At 40.4% G+C, this 24,113-nt stretch overlaps 2 protein-coding genes across 3 annotated transcripts in view; both read left to right on the forward strand.

Moving 5' to 3' along the window:
• Positions 1 to 531: 531 nt before the first annotated feature.
• Positions 532 to 6,353, forward strand: LOC138176786 (NTF2-related export protein 2). The gene is made up of 2 exons (XM_069107668.1): positions 532 to 670; positions 5,199 to 6,353. The coding sequence occupies exon 2, from the start codon at positions 5,370 to 5,372 to the stop codon at positions 5,790 to 5,792; it is 423 nt and encodes a 140-aa protein (XP_068963769.1). The 5' UTR covers positions 532 to 670; positions 5,199 to 5,369; the 3' UTR covers positions 5,793 to 6,353.
• The window catches only part of MPG (N-methylpurine DNA glycosylase), a 60,930-nt gene continuing 37,348 nt past the window's right edge, over positions 532 to 24,113 (forward strand). Inside the window, exons 1-2 of one of the 2 annotated variants that reach the window (XM_069107653.1) lie at positions 532 to 670; positions 19,577 to 19,657. Coding sequence is in view for 1 of the 2 variants with exons in the window: in XM_069107643.1 (XP_068963744.1) it covers positions 662 to 670 (9 nt within the window). In the remaining variant the exon portion in view is untranslated. The remainder of the gene's footprint in view (positions 671 to 19,576; positions 19,658 to 24,113) is intronic. The other variant, XM_069107643.1, reaches the window with a different exon arrangement.

Genomic DNA, 24,113 nt, shown 5'->3' on the forward strand with positions numbered 1-24,113 from the left:
GGGACTTGAAGTCAAAAAGCCAGGATCTCTAAGCCCAGCTCTTTTAGCTGTGTAACAATGGGCGAGTCACTTGTCTTTGAGACTCCATGTGAGACTCCATTTCTGCCTCTGGGTCAAGTGATCTTAACTTTCTGTATGCCTTGGTCTCCTTTGGCAGTGTGGTGAAGTCTGTAGAGCCCTTTTCAGAACAGTGTTTTTAAATGCATAAAATAAAGCGCCAAGATTACAAAGAAACCAGTTATGTTGGCAGAGTTATATATATATATATATATTTTTTTTTTTTTTTTAAGCCAACAACAAACTCCATATTAAGAACCGCTGCTCTAGAAAATGGAGGTGATAATTGAATCTCTTCTACAGTGGTGGTATAATAATGAAATGTTTTGTCACCTTTAAGGTGGTATAAAGGTGAAGTACTTTTATTATTTTTCACAGATCAGGTCAGAGACCTGGTTATGACAGCTCCTCCGTGACCCCATAGTCAGCTTGCTGACCCCATCCTAAGTTTTCCAGTGTCGGTTTTTCCTACAGGTGTTGGCCAACAGTTGGATGCCTGCACTTTCTCCAGCATTACCCTGTGCCCTTGGCTTGCCTAGCCCTGGGTGCTCTTCTGTCATCTTCCCATCCCTGCATATTTAAGAAGGGAATTCCAGCTTTGCAGATGGCTCAGGTGAGTGGGGTTAGGAAACACGTTGGCCTAAATTCCTGAAACATGTACAGGAACTTGTTAGAGGTCATAAATGGAAACCTGGATTCTAGACTTGGCCTTAATCCTGTATGACTTTGGACAGAGGGTCATATATTTGGACCTTGAAGGGATTTTTAGGGATCAGTTAATCCAATACACATCCAAAGAAAAGGAAAACAGGCCAAGATGGATTTTGACTTGGTCAAGTTTAAACAGTTATTAAAGAGCCTAGATTAGAACCCAGATCTTCTGACTGTGTTTCTCTAGCTTTGGGGTTGGGTTCATTGGTACTACTTGTTTTTTTCATCTTGTTCCTATTTAAGTAATGGAACTGTTTTGTATCAGCTTTAGAATCACAAAAGTTTGGAGTGTGAAAGAACTTTGGAGTATAGTCACTAGGTGATACTTCATATAACACAATTTTATAGAGAAAGAAACATGCCTAGAGAAGTGACTTGCTAGTCAGTAGGAGATTATTCTGACTTTCAGCCTCACTACACAGGTAACACTGAATATTTGCAGAATATGCCTGACAAACAGTTAACAAGATAAAGGTTTGTACAATCAGTGCAACAAAGTACAGATTTAGGATGACCAGAAATTATCTTTAATCTTTTTTTTTTCAAGTTTCCTCTCCTGCATACAGCCAAAATTGGGCCTTTGCCCTTCATTAAGTGAGACATGGCATGGCCCAGAGCTGGAGTTGATCAAATGGGCACCTGTTCAAGATGTTTCCCTTCTCTGTACCTCAGTTTTCTCTTCTGTAAAATGAGGGGATTAGACCAGCTAATCTCTGAGATGATCTTCCATCTCCACGATATTAGCAGTGTCTGACCCTAGGCCAGTAGGGATTCATTAATTTATTTAATTCATTGGTCCAACATAAGAATGACTACAATAAACATGCATTAAGTACCTACCATGCAAGAAGAAAGTCTAGTATGGGGATATAAGATGTTCATACGGATAAATATTCTATAGAGTTAAATAACATAAGCATAATAGGTGCAGTTGAGGGAGAGACTATACCTTATTGGACTGAATAATAAACTATTATAACTTACACATATATAGCATTTTATAATTTACCAAATGCTTTCTTTCTGCCCTGTGAGGTAGATAGTACACATATTAAGCATAATAGCTAGATACTAAGATTTCCCTTAATAAGTCTATATCCCTAAAATGAGATTTAAAAAAAAGAAAGATATCTTTGAAAGGAAAAATAGACATAGATATACACTTAAAAATAATGCTAATTATAGGCTTCAGTAGTTTTTTATACTAAACGGATTTTGGGGGAGTCCTGCCTGTATTTGAATTGGGATGGGTATTTGACAGGTGGGAAAAAGGAGGACCAAAGAGGGAATTTAAGCTGTGTATTATGAGCCAGGGAGCTGGTTAGGTGCAGAACCCAGGTCTCTGCACAGCCTCTGGCTTTACAAACTTGATTAGAGATGGATTTGACTACAGTTGGGCTCCTGACCATGCCAGAAATGTTGCCAAGCCTGTTTTGGGGGTAAAGGCCTACTTGTCTTGGTGTTTGAGGCCACAGCATTTCCTATTTGTGGAAACAAAATTGTGGTTTCCAGTGACACTGGCCTTAACTTCTGTCTTCCTAGAGGAGTCTGGAGAAGGGTGAGAGGACTAGAGATCTAGTTTCACTAGAAGAAAAGTAACTATAGCAAACCTTTCCATAGTGCCTTATGTTTACAAAACATTTGCATACATCATTTACTTTTATTCAAACAAATATGTAAGGTAGGCATTTCAATTGATTTTATCCCCATTTTACGTATTGGGAAACTGAGAGCCACTTTAGAAAAATGAAGAGACCATTGTAGAACCGGGATATAAACCCAGAAGCCTGATACTTTTTAGACTGGTAGAGATTTTCCTGCTTACATTTGAAGTTGCAGATAAGAGAGATAGGATATAATCCCTGTCCTTAAAGGTCCTGCTTCCATTAGATTGTGGGCTAAGAGCAGCCACCTTCTGGCCTTTTATTTGTCTATGATTTGAGCAACTTCTTTAGTGAAATTTGCATGTTCATAGCTATTGGCCTGGCCTATATTTGGAAGACTGTCGCTGGAGATTATTTGGTCTGGTTGTCCACATAGCACACTTACCTCTAGCTTGCATGGCTTCCTGTGGGAACTCACTAAACTTCACTGGTGCCGCTGGGACACATGAAGTCTAGTCTGTCCGAAGGTTATTAATACTGAGTTGGATTTGGCATCTTTTTATAACTTTCTATTTTATGAACATGACTATAGTGGAAAAGGTGAAAGAGGATGATTTCAAGGGTATGGGAGAGACTTTGAGTAGGCAGTTTTTTGTACTGGAAAGCATGTTGGCTTGCAAGTCCTGGGTTCTAGTCCTTGTTCTTCTTCTTGTTAGATGTGTGACCTCAGGCAAATCATTTAATCTCTCTGAGTCTCAGTTTGTAAAAATGAAAGGGTTGACCTAAATAATCTCTAAGATAGACGCTAACTTTAATAGTTGATTCTGTGTTCTAATATCTTTTTCTTCTAAGGCTTCTTACATTTTATGAATGTAAGCTCTGTGACAGTAGAGATTATTTTCTTTCTGTCTTTGTATCTCCAGTACCTAGCACAATATCTTTTTCATAATTGGAACTTTATACTTGAATTGAATTAAATTCTGTGTTGCAACAGTCTGTATTCGTTCTAGGATCCCTTCTTGCTTTTAAGTTCAGATGAAAACTTTGACACTCTGAAAGGGGCATTCAGTTCACCTCTCTGAACCTCAATTTTCGTTTTTCTTAAAAGGAAATAATAATGCCCGCACTGTCTCACATGGTGGTTGTGAAATAAGTGCTTTGCAAACATAAAGTAAATTGAGTTGTTGTTGTTATGATCAGTATTCTAAGATCTTTTCAGTGTTGGCATTTTACCTCTTTGGGGATTCTTGGAGCCTTGGAGATTCTTGGAGATTGAGTCTTAAGCCATCCCACATAAAACCTAGCTTAGTGCAAGCTTTGTTTCTGTAGATCGTGAATAAATGCTTTTGGATGAGATAAATGAACTTTGCATTTTCTTGTCGTTCTAGGCAAGTGACTTCGAATGTTTGTGTTGTTAGTGGGCTACCTGTTAGTTTATTTACCAGACCATTGTCAGTGATATAAGAGCCCCTCCTCAGCTCTCAGGAACATGTTGAGAAACCTTCCTTCTTGGGGAGCCCTTGTGGCCGAAGAGCTCAAAGCTACACCCTTTAATTTGTGCTCATTTCCCCATATTGAGTGGTTAGAATTTCAGTTCGCTATACAGTGCCATATGGCTACACAAACCTTAAACGTGATCTCATCTGATCTTTGCCATTATCCGTGTGACTGGCAGTTCAGGCATTTTCTTATTTTTCCAGTGAGCAAACTGGGGCTCAGGAAATGACCTATATCAGTTAGTTAGCATTTACATTGCACTTTCAAGTTTGCAGAGTACTTTATATGTGTTAACTCATTTGGTGCTTCTCCAAGGATCTAGTACCAAGGAGTACTGAGCCTGGAACTCAGAAAGACCTGAATTCAATTTCTGCCTCAGGTGTTTAGTTTACTAGCTACATGACTCTATGTAATTCACTCAACCTCAAACTCAGTTTCCCCATTTGTAAAATGGGAGGAATAAGAACATCTACCTCACAGGGTTGTGAGGCTCAAGTGAGATAATTTATGGTTAAAGAAAACATTAACAAACTGACAAAAACTATATAAGTCTAATTCAGTGCTCTCTCAGAGCACTTGAGTTGGAGTCAGAAAAATCTGGAATCAAATTTTGCCTCAGGTGTTTACTAACTACATGACTCTTAAGTTACTCAACCTTTCTTTTTTTTTTTTAAATTTTTTTTTTTGGAGGGGGAAGGCAGGGCAGTTGGGGTTAAGTGACTTGCCCAAAGTCACAAGGCCAGTAAGTGTTAAGTATCTGAGGCTGGATTTGAACTCAGGTCTTCCTGACTCTAGGGCCAGTGCTCTATTCACTGCACCACTTAGCTGCCCCAACTCAACCTTTCTTAACCTCAGTTTCCTAATTTGTAAAATGGAGGCAGTAAGAGTACCTACCTCACTCGGTTGTGAGGATCAAGTCAGATAATTTATGTAAAAAGCACAATAAATCTTTAAGTGCTATATATGTCAGCTCTTACTGTTATTATAGAATATGAAAACTAAAAGAGACTTCCAAAGAGTCATGTCAGAGCCAGAAGGAAACTTTAAAATCATGTAGCCCACTCCACCCCCTACCCCTCACAGGAATTTTTTCCTCTGATGATTCCCTTTAATGTGAAAGTGCCCAGGTACTTTCCTTATGGCTCTCCATCTTAACTTGGGTTGGGTTGGGATAATGTAGCCTGAAAAAAAGATTGTGAACCTCAGTAGTTTGTAGCTATAACTATAGACTTGTACTCCTCATCACAGAGGCAGCTTATGCATTTGGGAGGTTTGCAAAGGAGCGGGAAGAAGGGACAGAAATGAATGTATTTTTTTCTAATGTTACAGATGGGGATTTCTGTCTTTTCCATCTCCCTGCTTCCCCTTGTCTGCCTAAATTTAAAGTAATGTAATAGGAGTTAGGCGCCTAGAAAGTCTTGCACGCTCCGAACCACCTGATTGCTCCTGTGCCTGCAAGTCTTCTGGACCTCACTGGAAACTCCTCCCTGGGAAGCGGAAATGGCAATGGCATCATCTATGGATTTTAAGACCCATGTGGACCAGGCATGTAGAGCCGCTGAAGAATTTGTCAATATTTACTATGACACCATTGATAAGAGGAGAAGGGTGCTGACTCGATTGTACCTCAACAGCGCCACTTTGATTTGGAATGGAAATGCTATTTCTGGACAAGACGCCCTGAATGAGTTTTTTGAGATGTTGCCTTCCAGTGAGTTCCATATCAGTGTATTAGATTGCCAGCCTGTGCATGAGCAAGCAACACAGAGCCAAACCACCATCCTTGTGGTGACCTGCGGGACCGTGAAGTTTGATGGAAATAAGCAGCGCTATTTCAACCAGAATTTCCTGTTGACGGCACAAACTACACCCAACAACACAGTGTGGAAGATTGCAAGCGATTGCTTCCGCTTCCAGGATTGATCTACTCAGTCTTGGCAAAAAAAAAAAATTAAAATATTGGAAATGTCTTCATTTTTCTCTTGTTGTCCCATTCCTTGTAGAAGCATGAAAAGTGTGCCAAAGTTGATGTACCTTTAAAAATGTAGATCCCTAGCAGCAACTTTTGCAGTTGCCATGAATAGCAGTGTAATTTTATTTGTATGTAACATGCCTTTTAAATACTTTGGTACTGAAGTTCTGAGTGTGCTACTTTGTTCAAAGACAGCTATGTAAAGAGAACTGCTGTAAACCCGATTGATCAGAAACTGGAATTCTTTGTCTCCATAGTGAACCATGGACCCTCTCATTATCCTAGCATAATACCCTGTTCTCTGTAGTATATATATGGTTAATATAAGAATACTTGCAGCATTTCAGTAAACGAGTAGTCTCAACTTAGGGACTACCAAAATTAGAACAATAAAAACACTGCTTACTTTTATTTTGGGGGCTTTCATCCCTGCTGTGATGTTCTGGAAATATCTGTGTCAAGAAATGTTCACATTGTTGTCGTTTTGTTTTTTAAATATAATTTTATTTGTGGTTGTTGGTTTTTTTGCTTACATTTTAAGTTCCGAACTGTCTTCCTCCCTATCGTGCACTAGAGAAAGCCACTGATTGACTCAGACATATGTGCATGTGTGTAAAACCCTACTATGTATACTTCTGTTAATCAGTTTTTTCTCTGGAGGTGATTAGCATCTTCCTTCATAGGTCCTTTGTAGCCAATTCGCTTATTTATGATACTCAGAATAATTTATCATCGTTCACAGTTATTCCTTGAATAATATTGCTGTTACTGTATACAACATGTTTTTAAAGAAAAAATGATAATATTAACTTTCACTTATACATGAGTGTTTTAAAGGTTTAAAAGTATTACCAACTATCTCATTTAATCCACTCAACAACTCTTTATGTAAATAGTATTATTCCCATTTTACAGAGGAGAAAATTTGACCAATCTCACACAGCTGGCAAGGGTCAGAGAACTCTGTATTGTTACATCGTGATGCCTCAGATGGTACATTGGATAGAATTCTGGGCCTGAGGACAGATCTCACCTCAGACACATGCTGGCTGTGTGACTCTGAGCCAGTCACTTTCCTCTGCCTCAGTTTCCCCAGTTGTTAAATGTGGATCATAATAGTACCTATCTCACCATAGTTGTTGGTGCATGTTTTTTAATGAACTATTCAAAAATTAAATTATCTCATGTCTGTAATTTAAGTAAATAAATTTGAATGGTGTAATAGAGCATTGTATTTGAAGCCACAAAATCTGAGTTTGTGACCTAGCTGTGCTGTTTTATTAATGTGAATAAGTGACCAGGGGGCAAACTAGGTCTCTTCTTTCAGCCTCAGATTTGCCACCTGTAAAATAAATATAATTCTTCCTGCCTCATAGAGATTGTTGTAAAGAAAGTAGCAAAGTGCTATAGAAATGTGAAGTTTTATGATGATGCTCAGATATAGAGAGCTTCCCAATATAGTCTTTTTTTATATTTGAATATTTGATTTTAAAACTTTCAATTCCAGATTCATTCCCTTCCCTCCCTGCCACTCACCCCCACTGGGGAGACAAGCAGTTCAGTATAGGTTGTACATGTGCGGCTAATGCAAAACAATAACATAGTAGATGTATTGTAAAAGACTGACTATATTTCCCTCCCTCCTATCCCACCTCCCACTTGTTCTATTCTCTACTTTGATCCTGTCCCTTTTCACAAGTGGGTGCTTCCAACTTCCCTCCCCCCCAGCCTGCCCTCCCTTCCATCATCCCCCCTCACATCCCCTTCCCCACTATTCTCCTGGAGGGTGAGATCCCCTATTTAGTGTGTATTTCCCTCCCTCCTCAAGCCAGATTCAATAGGAATAAGGTTGACCCATTCCCTTTTGCCTTCCTATTCTTCCCCTCCATTGTAACCATTTTCCCTTGCCTCTTCTGTATGAGATAGTTTGCCCCACTCTGTCTCTCCCCATCTCCTCTCATTATATTCCTCTCACCTCTTAATTTCACCTTTTAAGTATCATCCCTTCCTGTTAAATTGGTCCCGTGCCCTCTATCTATGTATACCTGTAAACGTATATACACACATTCACATATGTATTCATATGCCCGCATACCCTCATATAAAGACATATATATATATATTTCTAATCCCTTCAACTACTGAGAAAAGTTTCATAAGTTACAATTATTGTTTTTCCATGTAGGAATGTTAATAGTTCAACTTTGGCCAGGTGGCTCAGCGAGCAAGAGCACTGGCCTCAGTGCTGGCACGACCCAGATCAAATCCGGGCCCGGACACTCAGCACCACACCCAGAAACAACAACTGGCCGTGCAACCCCAAGCAAGCCACTCAACCCCAATTGCTTTAAAAAAAATAGTTCAACTTTGATAAGTTCCTTATGATTTCTTTTCCCTGTTTACCTTCTCACCAATATAGTCTTAATGACAAGAAAAGAAAATGTACTTTTTCATTTTCTGTTGCGATGTTTTGTTTTTGTGCAACCCTCATTTCTCAGCCTCTCCTTTTTCCTTCCCCAGCTAGAGAACCATTCCCTATAATGAAGCCCCAAAAAGGGGGGGAGGGGAAATCAGTTCAGCAAAATTAGCACATCAGCTGAGACTAACATTGTATGCAATATCCCGCTCCTATAGTTCCCTACCTCTGCAAAGAGTGGGGGGGAGTTACACTGTCATATGTCTTGGCTGTTATAATTACATAGTGTCAGGTTTTTTATTCTGTTTACATTGTCATTGTGTTCATTGAAGAGTATATACATTAAAATTTTCATTGATATCTTCTGTCTTTACATCGCCTTCATTTCCAACTATATCTTCCCTTCCCTATCCAGAAAACTATCCCTTTTAGTAACAAAGGGAAAGGAAAAGAAAGAAGAAAAAGCAGTTTTAGCAGAACCAACCAGTAGATTAACCAAGTCTAATGGTAAATTCAATATCCATACCCACAATCCGCACTCTAAGAACTAAGTTAACAAGACCCCAGTCTAAAGAATATATATTTTTAACAAGGCTTCACAAAAGGGAATGTACCTTTTCAGAACTTGTGTTCCAGTTTGTAGTAATTATTAGTCTTACCTACCTATCTTCTAAGGCTGCCTTGTCCATGAAGCCATCCCTGTTAGGTCTCACATTTATGTGGCATTTTCAGGTTTGTCAGGCACTTTTGCTTATATCAATCCTGTGGTGTAGGTAGCATAAGTATTATTGTCCCCATTTTACAAATGAGGAAACTGGTACTTAGAGACTTGCATGTTGTCACTTAGCTACAAAGTGTCAGAGCTGGCATGCAAACTCATTTCTGATTCCAAATCTAGCATGCTTCTCTACTGTACCATATTATTGCTGTTGATTAAAGTAGAAAATGTTGATCTCCTTGACTCTTGTACCTTTGTCCTGTGTGTTTTAGACACTTGGTTAGACCTTAAGTATCGGTGATTCCATTAATATGGGTATTTCCTCTATTCACATGGAATGTAAACCCTTTACGTGTTGAATGGTCTTCATGAGCTGAAGCAGTGTAGATAAAGTCATCACCTGGTAGCCAGCCTTCTTAGCTTAGCAAACATTTATTAGGTATCTGCTGTGTACAAGGTACTTTGCTGGTTGCTAGTAATACAAAGACAAAATACTGTCCTTGTTCTCAAGGAGCTTTTACTTTCTACTGGGGGAAGGGTACAATCATTTATTAAGTGTGTTTTGTGCGAGTTACTGTGCTGAACACTTTACAAATGTTATCTCATTTTGGGAGAAAATAACATACACAAATGTGTATTTATGCAACATAAGTATGTGTTTATGCATGTATATGCATATACACATATGCACAGAAAGTGAATTGAAAGAGAGTGCTAAGAACTGAAGGGGACAGAAAAATTGTCCGTTATGATCCTATGAGGGGACTTCTGAGTTGTACCTTGAAGGAAGCCAAGGCGGAGACAGGGACAGTATATTCCAGGCATGACAGAGATTGGAAATGAAATGAAAAGTTGTGGGGAACCGAGTAGTTCATTTTTTTTTTTTAATTAGGAAATGTGGAGAATAATCTGAAATGAGTTACTATAGGTTGGAAGTAGAGGAGTTAAGGCTTCTCTAGAGGCAATCAGGAACCACCGAAGATTTTGGATAGGTCATCATGGCCTTAAACCCATGCCTTTGGCAGATTATTTCAATAGCTTTAGGGATGGTGGTTTGAAATGGGAAGAACTAGGAAGCATGGAAGACCATATAAGCTAAAACAGGTAAGGTGTGAATGCTGTGTGAGTGAAGACAAGGGGAGGGATATAAGAAATGTAGGGATAAAACTGACCAAACTTGAGGGGATAGGGAAAAGGGAAAAGTCAAGGATGATGTCAGGGTTCAGAACCTGCATGGTGCCCTCAATGGAAATATGAAAGTTTGAAGGTAGTGATGAATATAGTGGGCATCATAGATGTAGAGTTATTAAGAGATCATTGCTGACCTTAGAGTATTTTCACTTGGGTGCTTGTAATAGAAGCTAGATTGTACAGTACCAGGCTGAAAAGAGGAAGAAGAGTTTGACATTGAAAGGGTCATAGGTTAAAGGGGCATCGAGGGTCAAGTGAAGGTGTTTTGTTATTTTAAAGCATAGAGGAGATCTGGGCATGTGTGCAGGTAGCCAGGAAGGAACCAGTAGGAAAGCAGAGACTCAGTGTATTGGTAAAGAAAGAGTTACAGAAGGAACATTGGGGGAGGAAGAAGGATGCTCATTGAGACAAGCTGACAAGTGTCCCTGTGGAGGCCAGAGGAGGTAAAATGGAGGATATAAAGAGGTGTGTTTGCCATGGCAAAGAGAAAGACTTTTTTTTCCTTGAGGAGAGGAAGGAGGGAAATTTGGAGTAATATAAAAGGGTTTGGAAGTGTGGAAACGCAAAACAAATGGCTTCCACTTCATTAAGTAGGTGAGCAGGAAGAAGGGTGGGTATAGGAGGCTTAAGAAGGGAAGGAAAATTTTGAAAAAGCTGTTATAGAGGTCACGATAGAATTAATCAAGATTGAACAAGAACATTGCCATGCAGCTGTGAGGGCCCAGTTGAATTAGATAAAATTAATTTTAATAGGTCTCAGTCCACATAGCATAGTGGTGTGATTTCCTCCAGAAGTAAATGATGGGAGATTGGAGAAGGTCACTAGCAAGAGATTTGGAGGAGATGAGAGACAGTAAATAGTTGGACTCTGAAGAGAGAAAAGTGAGGCCTGAGTGAAGATTATGGTTCAGGGAAGCACAGACGAGGAGAGATACTGGTTATTAACAAGAGATATACTTAGAATCATAAAATCATTGAATATTAATACTGGAGGGCATCTTAGTGGACAGAGCACTGAACTTTTTTTTGTGGTAGCAAAGGACTATAAACAAAGTGGGTGCTTTTTTATTGGGGAAAGCTGAACAAATTATGGTATATGAATACTATTGCACTTTGAGAAACAGTGAACATGAAGAATCCAGAGAAACTTGGCAAGATTTTTATGAACTGATGCAGAATGAATTAAGCAAACATTTAAGAAAACAGTGTACATAATGAGTACAGTAACATGAAACCCAGTTCAAAGACAACAGAACTGATCTGTGCAGTAACCAAGCCTGGTATTGGAAGACTGGCAGCAAATCAAACCTGCCTCCTCCTTAGGGGTGGTAGACTGCAGCTGTGGAATGGGGCATACATTGTCAGCAGTGGACACTTGATTTAAACAAGAGAATTCCAGATCTACAACTTGAGGAGGCCTGAGAGGCCACCATGTCATCTAGCCCCCTCATGAGAGCCAATAATGCCAGGCTGGTCTTCCTGTTGGATGAGTGTACTCAAGAAAGCACATTACAAAGTCAGGCATTTTCTTAGGATGCATAGAATTAGAACAAAGGAATTGGATATTTTGAAGCATTATTTCTATCAAGTCTCAAGAATTGTCCTCCAGATCGTAACTATTTCTATCTAAAGACTATATGGTAAAGTGGAAATAGTATTGAATCTGGAGACCTGGGTTCTAGTCCCAGCCCTGCTTTTTTTTTTTTTTTAAAGCTACCTAGATATGGGTAAGTCACCTTTTCTATACCTCAGTTTCCTTTTCTCCTAAATAAAGAGGGTGTACTTGAAAATCCAGGTTTCTTTTAGCTCTAAGAATCAATGGCTCATGACTTGGTGGGGGAAAGTTCAGGGCACCCTCTCCCCTTGACAGTCAGTACTAGGAAACTGATAAATCAGACATGCCATGAACATTGTTGACCTGGATTTCATCTAGGCATTTGACAAAGTCTATCCAGATAGCATTGTGGATAATATGGAGAGAGAGGGACTAGATGGTAGTATGATTAAGTAGGGCTTGGAACTGGTTGAGTGACCTGACCCAAAGAGATGGTTAATGCATAATTGTTAGCTTAGGGGCATGTCTCTTGGGGAGTGCCTTTCTTCAACCTTGTTCTGTTAAATATTTTTTTTATTAGTGACTTGTACAGACCAGGGCTTCTTAAACTTTTTCCGCTTGAGACCCCTTCAGTGCTTCTTAAACTGTGAGTCCTGACCATGGGGTCATGACTCACAGTTTGAGAAGCACTGGTATAGACAACATGGTTATGGAATTTGTTGATGGGTGACAAATTTGGGAGTAGTTATTCATTGAATGATGGAATGATGATACAAAAAATATCGTAACAAGATTCAGTTTAATAGGGACAAAGGTAAAATTCCAAGAAAAAAAAACATTGCACAAGTATGGAATGACAGAAGTATTACTAGACAAAAGTGTACTTGGAAAAGACCTGATGGTTTTTGTGGATTTATGGACTAACCAGTATGATGTGGTAGCCACGAGAGCCAGTGTGATCTTAGCATGATCAACATCCTAGGCTCCAGAGTGAGGCATCTAGAGTTCTATGGCTAGTCTGGCAGCCATATTTTAGGAGGGATTTTGAAAAGCTCAAGTGCACCCACAAAGGGAGGTGACCAGGTGATCAGGCACCTAAGCCTAAACCTGTCTTTGTTCCCCAATTTGCTATTTCTTTTGATGGCATCAAAATTTTTTTTTTCCACCACCTCAGCTCAAAACCTCAAAATTCTTGCTGATTCTTTTGTCTTCTCCCTACCCTGTTCCTATTCAAGTAATTGCCAAATTATATTGATTCTCCCTCTCTAATCTTTATTTGTGACTGTCACTCTATTTCTACTGGCATGGTCACCACCCCCAGTTCATGACCTGAGTGCCTCTTGCTTAGCCTATTGTAGAGATGGCCATGCCTTCTCATCTCTTTACCATCATTCACATAACTATTAAGATAATTTTCCTGGGGCACAGGTCTGACCAAATTGGGTGTGCTATAGAGGGAATTTGACATCTTTTCTCTATTCTATGGGCAAAAGTCATCTAAACTTTTTCTGTTTCCTCCTCCCCATACCCTCATTTTGCATAGTATTCTGTACAGAGTAGGTACTTAATAAATGTTTGTTGAATGAATTTGAGATTTACTCAGGGGTCTGTAGGACCTTTGAGGTCCCTTCCAATTCTGAGATTTTAAACTTGGACTCTAGGTTTTTGTTTTTTGGGGTTTTTTTTTTTTTTTTTTTGGATTCTAGCTTTTTCTCCCTAGACTGTGGCATTTTTTTTCCCTCTCACTTGGTGACCTCATCATCACCTTTTAGGTTTAATTATCTCTGTGGTAATGACTCACTGATTTATATGACCAGCCCTAGTTTCTCTCCTGAGCTCCTGTTTTATATTGTGGACTAGTCTCATATACATCTCAAACTCAAACATGTCAAAAACAGAACTTGTTAAGTTCCTCCCCAAACCCTGCACCTCTCCTAAATTTCCATATTTCTGTCTCCTAGGTTCACAACTTTGATGACATCTTTTATTCCTCATTCTCCCTAAGCCCACAAGTCTACTCTGTTGCCAGATCTTGTCATTTCTACCACCACATTTGCCCCTTTGCTTCTCTTGTATCTGCCTCTTTCTTTCCATTCAAATAGCTACCGTCATAGGTTAGGCCTTACCACCTTTCCCCTGAACTATTGCGATAATCTGCTGATTGGTCTACTTGCCTGAAGTTTTTCTCCTCTCTAATCTTTCCTTCACACAGCTGCCAAAACTTATTTTCTGATGCCCAGATTTGACCATGTTCCCTGCAATAAACTCCAGCATCACCTTATTGCCTCTAGGATCAAATGGAAATTCTCCTGTTTGGCATTTCCCTCCATAACTTTATTGCCTATTCCCCCTTCAGGCACACTGTGGGTCAGCCAGACTGGCTTTCTTTCTTCTCTTCCATCTGCCTTCTACCTGCCTTGGCACCCATTGTACCATGCATAGGATGTATTGCTTCCTTGCCTCTCCCTCCCAGAACCCCTGTTTCTTGTAAGACTCATCTCAAGGACCCCCTCCTACATGAATCTTGTCCTGGTTTTCCCAGTTGCCTCTGCCTTCCTCCCAAATCAACAGTATGGACTCTGGAGCTCTTTGAGGACATCAGGGACTTTTGGAGTTTATGTCTTTGCATCCACAAGTGCCCAGCATAGTGTATGGTACGTAGTAGGCAATTTAGACCTATTCATAGGATCATAGTTATAGGACTGGAGGGAACCCTAGAGGTTATGGAGTCTGACCTTATTCCTTTTTTTACAGAGAACGAAATTTATCCAGCGAAATGAAGTGATTTGCCTATGCTCACACTGGTCATAGGCAGCAGAGTTGGGAGTCAGCCTAGGCTGTCCGATTCTAAAGCCAGGGGGCTTCTGCAACCTCATGGGAACATGCCGTTAGGTGATGTGTGAGCGAGGTGCTTCATCTTCATAGAGCTTAAAGAAAGTCACATTTCAGATATTTTTGTTCTTTACCTTCCAAAATTTCTGTGAGGTAGGTTAGTAGTAACCCATGTTACTAGGTGAAGCACTGGGCTTGAAATCAGGAATGTCAGAATTCAGATCTGGCCTCAGTCATTTATTTAAGCTGCAGGGTAGGTCATGTAAAACTGTTTGCCTCAGTTTCCTCAACTGTAATATAGAAATGATAATATTAGCTCCTATATCCCAGGATTGAGGATCAAATGAGAAAATAGTTGTAAAGTAGTTAGCACAGGCCTTGGCAGTAGGCTCTGTATAACTGCTATTATTATTAATATCAGGGAAACTGATTCCAAGAGATGAAATAGTCAAATCTGACATTTATCTGGGTGTCTATATTTTATGATGACTTTATTCACTAAAGTCTGCATCATGGCATCTAGAGGTGATCCTGAAGGCTATCTATGCCAATAAAAAATTAGTATGGGCAAACACCAAGCTGGAAGACTTTTAAGTATGGGCTTGGTGATTGAAAACCAGCATATCTAAGTTTGGAGAAGTTCATCTCCAGAGGATTGATTACTGTCTGGCTGCTACAGCCCCCATTAAGTCACTGAGCTGTTGGCATCTGTAGTCATCTAAGCCTGAAGCATTCATTGTATTGCATTATCTATTTACTGGAATAGATCACAGCTTTCTCTACAATTCCATTCCAGTCATGCAGATAGGGAAGGGATATGCCTTGTTCTTTGTTTCTAGGATTGATTCACAGCTTATCAATCATCAGTAACTCCTCCCTCTTGCAATACCATTGAGAAGATAACACTTTATTTTCCTTTAGTTACTTTCAGATTGGTGTCTCCCTGAGAGGATTTTGGGGCTATCTTAAATCTCTCTCATCCACAACCCATTTATAAAGTATCTCTCTGGACTCCTGTGGGTTAAAGCTTCCCTTTACAGCTGGTTATCTCATCTACTTTATGTTGATTCCTATTTAGCTTAAATTTCTGAGGCTAACATTTTTCTTTTACCTTGCTCCCAAATGTTGGCAACTCCCTGCTTAGGGCACACAGTCTCCCTGTGCATTGACTATGGGAAACCATGTCCTAGGAGAACAAAAGTTCCCATTTCTCTAATGCTTTACAATTCACACAGAGATTGCCTCACAAAAACTCATTTGAATTCAGCCAACAATTATTAAGTGACATATACAAGGCACTGTGCTACATTGTGGTGATTTAAAAAAATACAGATGAAACAACAGTTCCTGGACTCAAAGAAGTTATATTCTAGTGGGAGATACAATTATATATAATACAAATAACTGTATTACAAGGGAAATTGGGGTAGGAAAAGTGCTAACAAGAGGGTGGGAGGGAGCCGCATCAGAAACGCCTCATTTCAGCCTTGAAGAAAGGCAGGGATTCTAAAAAGCTGAGTTGTAACCCAGAAAACACTTAGTAAGCTTTTCTTGGGTGCACTGTATGTTTCTTTGGTATAGGCCTGTGATTTCTTCAGTGTGGGAATCTCCAAGTGTGGAAACTTCTCCCACTGATCACTATTGTTAATGAAAAAAGCTCAACAACTGCTCTGTAATTTAAGAGGCTGAGAAATTTCCTGCGACACTTGGGGGTTAACCTGCTTGCCCATGGTCACATATAGTAGTAGGTGTCAGAAGCAGGACCTGAAGCCAAAGCTGAACATGGACACCAAAACTGGCCTTCTCTCCGCTAAGCCTTGTTACTGATGTTGGGTGTTGATTGTTTTTGCAGAGACAAAATCAAAATGATCTCTTCCTTTAAGGAGCTTATGTTCTAGTGGAGGGATGCCCTAAGTCAAGTATACAAATTGAAAGTACATATAAAGTAACATCCAGAGGGAGAACGTGCCAATAAATGGGAGAATCTGGTCAGGTGGTAGCCCCTGGGAGCGTGTTCCAAATATGGGGGCAGCTTGTGTGAAGGCAGAGATAGGGAATGGAGGACTGAGTTTAAGGAACAGCTAGTGGGGAAGTTTGGTTGATAGTAACTAGAATTTGTGAAGGGGGAATAACATTATGGCAAGTCAGTGCATTTGTTAAGATCTGCTACAGGCCAATCACTGGTAATACAAAAAAAAAGCAAAAAAAGCAGCCCTTGCTCTCTAAGTCTGCAATGTGATGGGGAAGAACACACAAAGAAGCGGGTTCACATTGGAGATAATCTCAGAGGAAAGGCACTAAAGTTAAGAAAGACTAGGAAGGGTTTCTTGAAGAAGATGGGGCTTTAGTTGACACTTGAAGGAAGCCAGTGAAAGCAGGAGGCAGAGATGAAGAGGGAGAGAGTTCCTCACACATTGGGGGGTGGAATGGGACAGCCAGTGAAATGGAATGCCTTGTTAGAGGAAGAGCAGAGAGGCCAGTGTCACTGCATCTAAGTATGTGGAGGGAAGGAGGGTACAAGAAGCCTGGAAAGGCAGGAAGGGGATGGGTTATAAAGGGATTTAAAAGCCAAAAAAGTTTACATTTGATTTTACCAGCACGTGGGAGCAAAGTAAAAGATAAATGTTAGCTTCAGGTTTATGTTCAATATTTGATTAATAGAGGTGCTAAGGAATCACTGGAGTGTGTTGAATGGTGGGTTAACATGGTCACACATGTGCTTTAGGAAGATCAGTTTGCCAGACGAGTAGACTAGAGTGGGGAGAGGTGAGTTAGGGAGATCAGTCAGAAGGCTATTGCAGTAGTCTTGGTGTGAGACGGTGAGGCATGCATGAGTGTGGTAATAGTGTTAAAAGAGAGAAGGGGGAATCATGAGAGATGTTGCAAAGGGGAGAAGTAATAGGAATTGGCAACAGATTAGATATGGGGGTGAGAGTGAGGAGTTGAGAGAGGTACCTAGGTTGGTGGTCTCCTTGACAAGAAGAGGGAAATTAGGAAGAGGAGAGTGCTTGGTGGTTGGGGCTGGGGAAGGTAATGAGTTAAGTTTTAGACATGTTGGAATTTAAGATGTTTATGAGGTGCCCAATTCTAGAGGGCTAATAAACAGTTGGAAACGAGAAACTAGAGTTTGGGAGGGAGGTTGGACAAATAGATCTGAGAATCATCTTCATAGATATGATCATTGAATCCATTGGAGTTGATGATCCAGCCAAGCTAAGCAGTATAGAGGGAGAAGAGAAGAAGGTCCAGGTCTATAGAGCCATATGTTCTGTAAGGAATACCCTCAGTGGTGAAATTCAGATGAAGATCCAGCAAAAGAGACTGAGAAGGAGCAGTCAGATAGGGAGGAGAACCAGAAGAGAGCCATGTTACAAAAACCCAGAGAACAGAGAGCAGCAGGATGCAGAGGGCAATTTCCAGTGTCAGAGCCTGCAGGGAGATCAAGAAGGATGAACAGGAATGGTAAGTGGGAACCAGATTATGATGGGCCTTAAATGCCAGGCTAAGGAGTTTGTATTTTATCCTAGGGGGTTTTAATAGAAGAGTGACATGATCAGGTCTATCTTAGATTATTTTAGGAGCTGTGCAGAGGATGGATTAAAAAGGAGAGAGACTTGGGGTGGCTAGGTGGCACAGTGAATAGAGTACCACCCTGGAGTCAGGGGGACCTGAGTTCAAATCTGGCCTCAGACACTTGACACACTTGCTAGCTGTGTGACCTTGGGCAAGTCACTTAACCCCAATTGACTCGCCTTCCCCCCTCAAAAAGAGAGAGACTTAAATAGGGGGACCAGCTCAGAAGCTATTAGAATTATTGTCCAAGTGAGAGGAGACAAGGACTTGAACCAGGGTGATGGGTAAGGATGTGAGTGATGTTGTAGAGGCAGAATTTGGAGAAGGCTCGGGTTTAGGGAGAAGATACTTCCGTTTTGGACATATTTCTTTTCACATGTCCTTGAGACGTCCAGAAATCAGATGATGAAGCACTACTAGCATTCAGGAGAGATATTATGGTTGGATACTTAGCCTTTAAGAGTTGATGAGATCTCTAAGAGAGAATGTAGAGAGATGTGAAGAGGAGTCCCATGCTAAGGGGGCAGGAGATGGACAGTGACCCAGCAAAGAAGCTCGGGGCGGGGGGGGGAGAGATCAGACCAGTAAGAAGAAAACTGTGAGAAAACAGTGTCATGGAAGCCAAGGGAGAGAGTCCTAGAGGAAGGATAGTCTCCACCATCAAAAGCTACAGAGTATGGGGTGGCTAGGTGATGCAGTGAATAGAGCACTGGCCCTGGAGTCAGGAGGACCTGAGTTCAAATCCAGTCTCAGACAACTTAACACAAAACTAGCCCTGTGACCTTGGGCAAGTCACTTAACCCCAATTGCCCTGCCTTCCCCCCTCCAAAAAAAGGCTGCAGAGGAAAGGTCAAAGAGCATGAGGACTTAGAAAAGTCCTTAGGAGTTAGCATTTAGGGAGATTGGCTTCAGGGGTGGGGAACCTGTGGCCTAGAGGTTTACTCAATAGGTTTGACTGAATCGGTTCAGTCAAAGGGCCACTCTTGAGGACCTAGAGGCCTAGAGGCTGAAGGTTCCCCACCCTTGCTTTAGAAGAAAGTGTAATTGCAGTTTAATGGTGGGGTTAGCATCCAGGTTAGAAGTGAGCTGTAAACAGGTAAGGAAATAGAGGCTGTGAGTGAAGATGATGCTTTCTGGAAGCAAAAGAGGATAATCAGCAGCATTATCTCTGTCACCTTTTATTTCATGACCTTAGGGAAGTCTCTGAACCTCTGTTTCATCTGTAGTAATATATACTTTCAGGATCTTAAGATGCCTTCTTCTCAGCCACTCTGCAATATAGGTAGTGAATTATTCCCTTAGAGAAGTTAAGTGACTTGTCCCTGATCACAAGACTCAATTTCTTGAGGCAGGATGTGAAACGAGGTCTTCTGACTCCCAATCCAGTGCTCACTACACTCTGTCATGCTGCCTCATCTGTAAAACAGGGATATTGTCTTTGAACCCTCAGGGAGTTCGTAGAAGGACCCAGTGAAGTCACAGATCCCGAGCTGAAAGGGGCCGCATCTCATCCATCTTCTTCCTTTTACAGGTAAGGAAACTGAGGCCCAAATACTTAATGACAGGTGCTTTTTTTGAAGTCCAGCAAGGGTGATTATTGACTGTGATTATAATTTCTACTTTATGGATGGGGAAACCAAGGGAGGATCTGCTTTTAATTACAAGTCTAGAAAGCAACAGAACTGGGATTTGAACTCCAGTCTCTGGGGTTCTGCCCCAGTTTTGTTTCTGCCCGGCTATTTCTACATCTTTAGGTAACTACCCCAGCCCTGGATGTTCCAGTTAGTGTTTAATAAATGGTCGTTGGATTGAATCAGAGCAGTTGAAACGCCCGAGGAAAGTGCTATTGAAGTATGGAATGATAACAGGGATCTTTTGGCAAAGCAGCTAAACTCCAAGTGACATCATGTTGTTGGGATTCTTAGAGTGAGCACTAGAACCATGGCCAGACTTGAAAAGACAGGCTCGTCAGTGAGCGTTCATGCTGGACTTCTGTGGCCGTTCATGTTTCAAATGTAATGTCTTCGCTTGGTTTAAAATACTGGTTTCTGTCAGGGTAAGCACTCCTGTAACTCCAATGGCTTGAGAGGAGGTGTTTTTCCAATCCTTGAACATTCATCAGCCTTCTGTTCTCCTTTAATCTTCCCTCTTAATCGCAGCTCCGAGAATAAGTTTTGGTCCCAAAATAACTAAGATTGTCTGGTCAGATGTTTTAGGACATGTGGCAGCCAGATGGACTGTAGTGAAGTTTATTCTTTCAGGAAAGTAATGACTTTTGCCATGGAAAACTCCATAGAATTTAACTCTTGCTTTTCTGTGGTGGTCCTTGGGCCCCTGCCTCCTGCTGCTTTGAAAAACAATGCCGATTGATGGAACACTTTGTACTTTTCCCAATCACCCCTGTTTTCCAAAGAAGGCAATTGGTAAAGAGCACTTACTAGATTTAAAGTCAGGGCACCTAATGCATTTGCTGTCTTTGGAAATAATTCCCCATCTCTGAACATCTGTTTTCTAATCGGTAAAAGGAGGGAGTTGTGCTAAACGGTTTCTTCTTTGCCTGCATTCCTATGTTGCTGGAGAAATTACAGGACTAGTTGGTGACGGAGCCAGAACTAGGACTCATGTCTCTTAGGGTAGTGATCTTTCCACTGTACCATAATACCTTTAATATCCATGGCAATTTTTAAAAAATAAATTTGATACCTTGTTTTTTATATTATAATTATCTCCTATATCCTTCTACTTCCTCCTCCCAGAGAGCTATCCCAAAAACAAATTGTATTTTTTTTTAAAAAGGAGAAAAAAATCACCACAACTGATGAATACATTGAAACCATCTATAATCTTGCGGACCTCCCACCTCCATGAAGGGTAGTCTGGAGGTATCCTCTGATATATGTTTCTCTGAATTCCTCATATTAATCTTTTTTTTTTTTACAGTACAATAATATTCCATTACATTCATATGCTGCAATTTGTTTATTCGTCCCTCAGTCAGTAGGAGCCCACTGCATTTCTTTTTCTTTTTGCTTTCACCAAATCTGTTGTGACACATATGGGCCCTTTGTCTTTGTTTTTGATCCCTTTAGGGTACATGCTTAGTAGTGGGATGGCTGGGTCAAAGGACACAAACAATTTAGTGACTTGCATGGTTCCGAATAGTTTTCTAGGACACTTGGACCAGTTCTCTGTTCCACAAATGATATATTATTGTGCTCGTATCCCCACAACTTCTCCTGTATTAACTATTTCTGATTTTTATCTTGTAGACTGAAACAATAGTTTTTCACAATTCACAGACACTGTGAGCATGTAGCTTTTCAAGAGATGGATTTTTTTTTTCCTTTTGGAGGGCAATTGGGGTTAAGTAACTTGCCCAAGGTTACACGGCTAGTTTTGTTTTTGTGTGTGTGGGTGTGGGTGTTAATTATCTGAGGCCGGAACTGAACTTGGGTCCTCCTGACTCCGGGGCTGGCGCTTTACTCACTGCGCCACCTAGCTGCCCAAGAGATGGATTTTTACAGGTCTGGGAAATTTAACACTATCTATTTCCCCAAGTACAATCCAACCTCACTTTTCCTCTTCCTTCTTCAGCTTATAGCCTCTCTTCTCTGCATGTCCAGGATATATGTATTGATAGACTCCTTTGATGGATTGCCTTTCCATTTGCATGTCTTACTCCAAGTAATGTGTTTCTACTCTATTTCATTTTTCTAGTATATGATCTTATTCACATTGCTGAGACTCTCTGATAAGTGTATTTAGAATTCAGAGGCTTGATGCAATTAGTATGAATATATGAATGAAAGAAAAAAAATTTTACCAAGTGCTTATTATGGGGATACAAATAGAAAAACAAGATCATCTCTGCTGTCAAGGAGCTCACACTCTTACAAGATAGCTAGGTGTTGTAATGGATAGAGCACTGGATGTGGACTCAGGAAGACCAGAGTTCAAACATGGCCTTAGACATCTGCTACCTATGTGACTGGGCAAGTTTGGCTCAGTTTTCTTATCTCCCAGGGTTGTTGTGAAGATAAAAATGAGATATTTATAAAGTGCTCTACAAACCTAAAAGTATTATCTATAAATCCTGGCTCTTATCATCATTGTTATTGGGTGGAGGGATGACATGGTCTTCCCTGTGCTTGCACTTGGGCAGCTGAAGGAAGATGAATTGAAGTGGGGAAAGGCCTAGGTAGACCAAAGAGGGAGACCAATTAGAAAGCTGTTTTGGTAATTTAGGCAAGAAATGATGGCTTAGCCCTGAACTAAGGTGGTGCTGTGTGGGTGGAAAGAATGGAAGGTCTAGGAGAAATGTTGTAAAGGTGGAAGCAAGCAGACTTGATAGCAGATTGGATATGCATGCAGGTCGAGTGCTTGTGATAAATCGTGTGTGACACCAAGATTGGGAGTCTGGGGGACTAGAAGCGTGGTGGTACCCTCAATAATATTAAGGAAGTGTGGAATGGGAAGGTTTAGGGGAAGAGATAATGAACTCTATTTTTAAAATGTTGGGTAATTTCAACTTTAGTTCAAGATATACAGATGGCATCTCTATTGGTATGAGCTAGAAAGACTAGCTATAGCAATAAGAAAAGAAAAACAAATTTAATGAATAAGCTAGGGAAATAGGAAACAAAATTATTGCTTTTTACAGATATGACTACTTACAGAACAGTAGAGAATCATCTAAAAGAAAAATCGAAATGATAACTTTGGCAAAATAGGGTAAAAAATGAACCATCCATGATCATTTTTTTCTTTGTTTTACAACAAAACTCAATGGGAAGTGATTGAAAGAGGAATTATTTTCTAAATAGCCACAGAATGTATAAAACATTTGGGAGTCTGCTTTCCAAGACACACATGAATGAGCTATATGACTACAATTACAAAAATACTCTTTAAAGAAATGAGACAGACCTAAATATTGGGGAGTATTACTTGGTCATGATTGAGCTGTGTCAATAAAATAAAAAATGACCAAGTCATTTAATAGACTTAAAAAAGTACTATCTAAGTTAATTTACTTACTCAGTACCACGCTTCCAGGGTGTGTGGGGTGTTCAGGAGGACTAGCACCTGTGGTATGAGGGCTTGCCCAGTCCTTTTCAGGGCTTTCAATCACCTTTGGTGTCTACCTGTCTCTCAGCTCTCACCTGTGGCTCCAACAGGCTGTAGTACATGCAGAAGCCATACACTGGTAAACCATCTCAGCAGATGGGCTGAGCCAGATTGAAGGTAACTGGCAGGCCTCTGGCCTGTCAGTGAGTCAGGGGGATGTTGTCTACCCTAAGCATGTGAAGATTTTCCCTGGTGGAATGGGCAGATGAGAGCAGTTTGTTCAGTGACAGCAAAGGCAGCTGAAGCAGGCATTGTGGAGTACTTAGGGCTTGGTCAGGCATCAGTCATCCACTGCATCCTGGGTCATTGCCATGTTGTCTTGAGTTTTTTTGTGCTGCCACTGGACTTCGATGATTCTGGAAGAAAGAGTGAGGCTGATGACTTTGTGCAACGCTGTCTCACTTAAATTCTACCCACACATGAATCAAGATGTTACCCTATGATGTCATTGGTCCTCTTCAGAAACGAAGGACAAACAGTGTGACTTACGACAACCATACATCCAAAGGATTACTTTATTGACTTATAAAAAAATAACAAAATTCATCTGGAGAAACAAAAGGTCAAGAATTTCAAGAGAAAATTTTTTTTAAAAGTAATTAGGGAACCTATACAAGATCTGAAATCATACTAGCAATACCCAGGGCTCAGTGTTTGATAAAGCAGAAAAATATAAATTTCTGAGGAAAGAATTCCCTATTTGATAAAAACTGCTGGGAAAACTGGAAAGTAGCCTGGCAGTAATCAGCCTCAGACCAATGCTGTACACACATTCCATAGTACACTCTAAGTGGATACATGACCTTAATATTAAAGATCATATTATTAAAAAATTAGATGACAAATAGATCATATACTTC

The sequence above is a fragment of the Petaurus breviceps genome, unplaced genomic scaffold (genome assembly GCF_028583685.1).
Source record: "Petaurus breviceps papuanus isolate PSGF00001 unplaced genomic scaffold, PetGlider_PUasm1.0 138, whole genome shotgun sequence".
Lineage (NCBI taxonomy): Eukaryota > Metazoa > Chordata > Mammalia > Diprotodontia > Petauridae > Petaurus > Petaurus breviceps.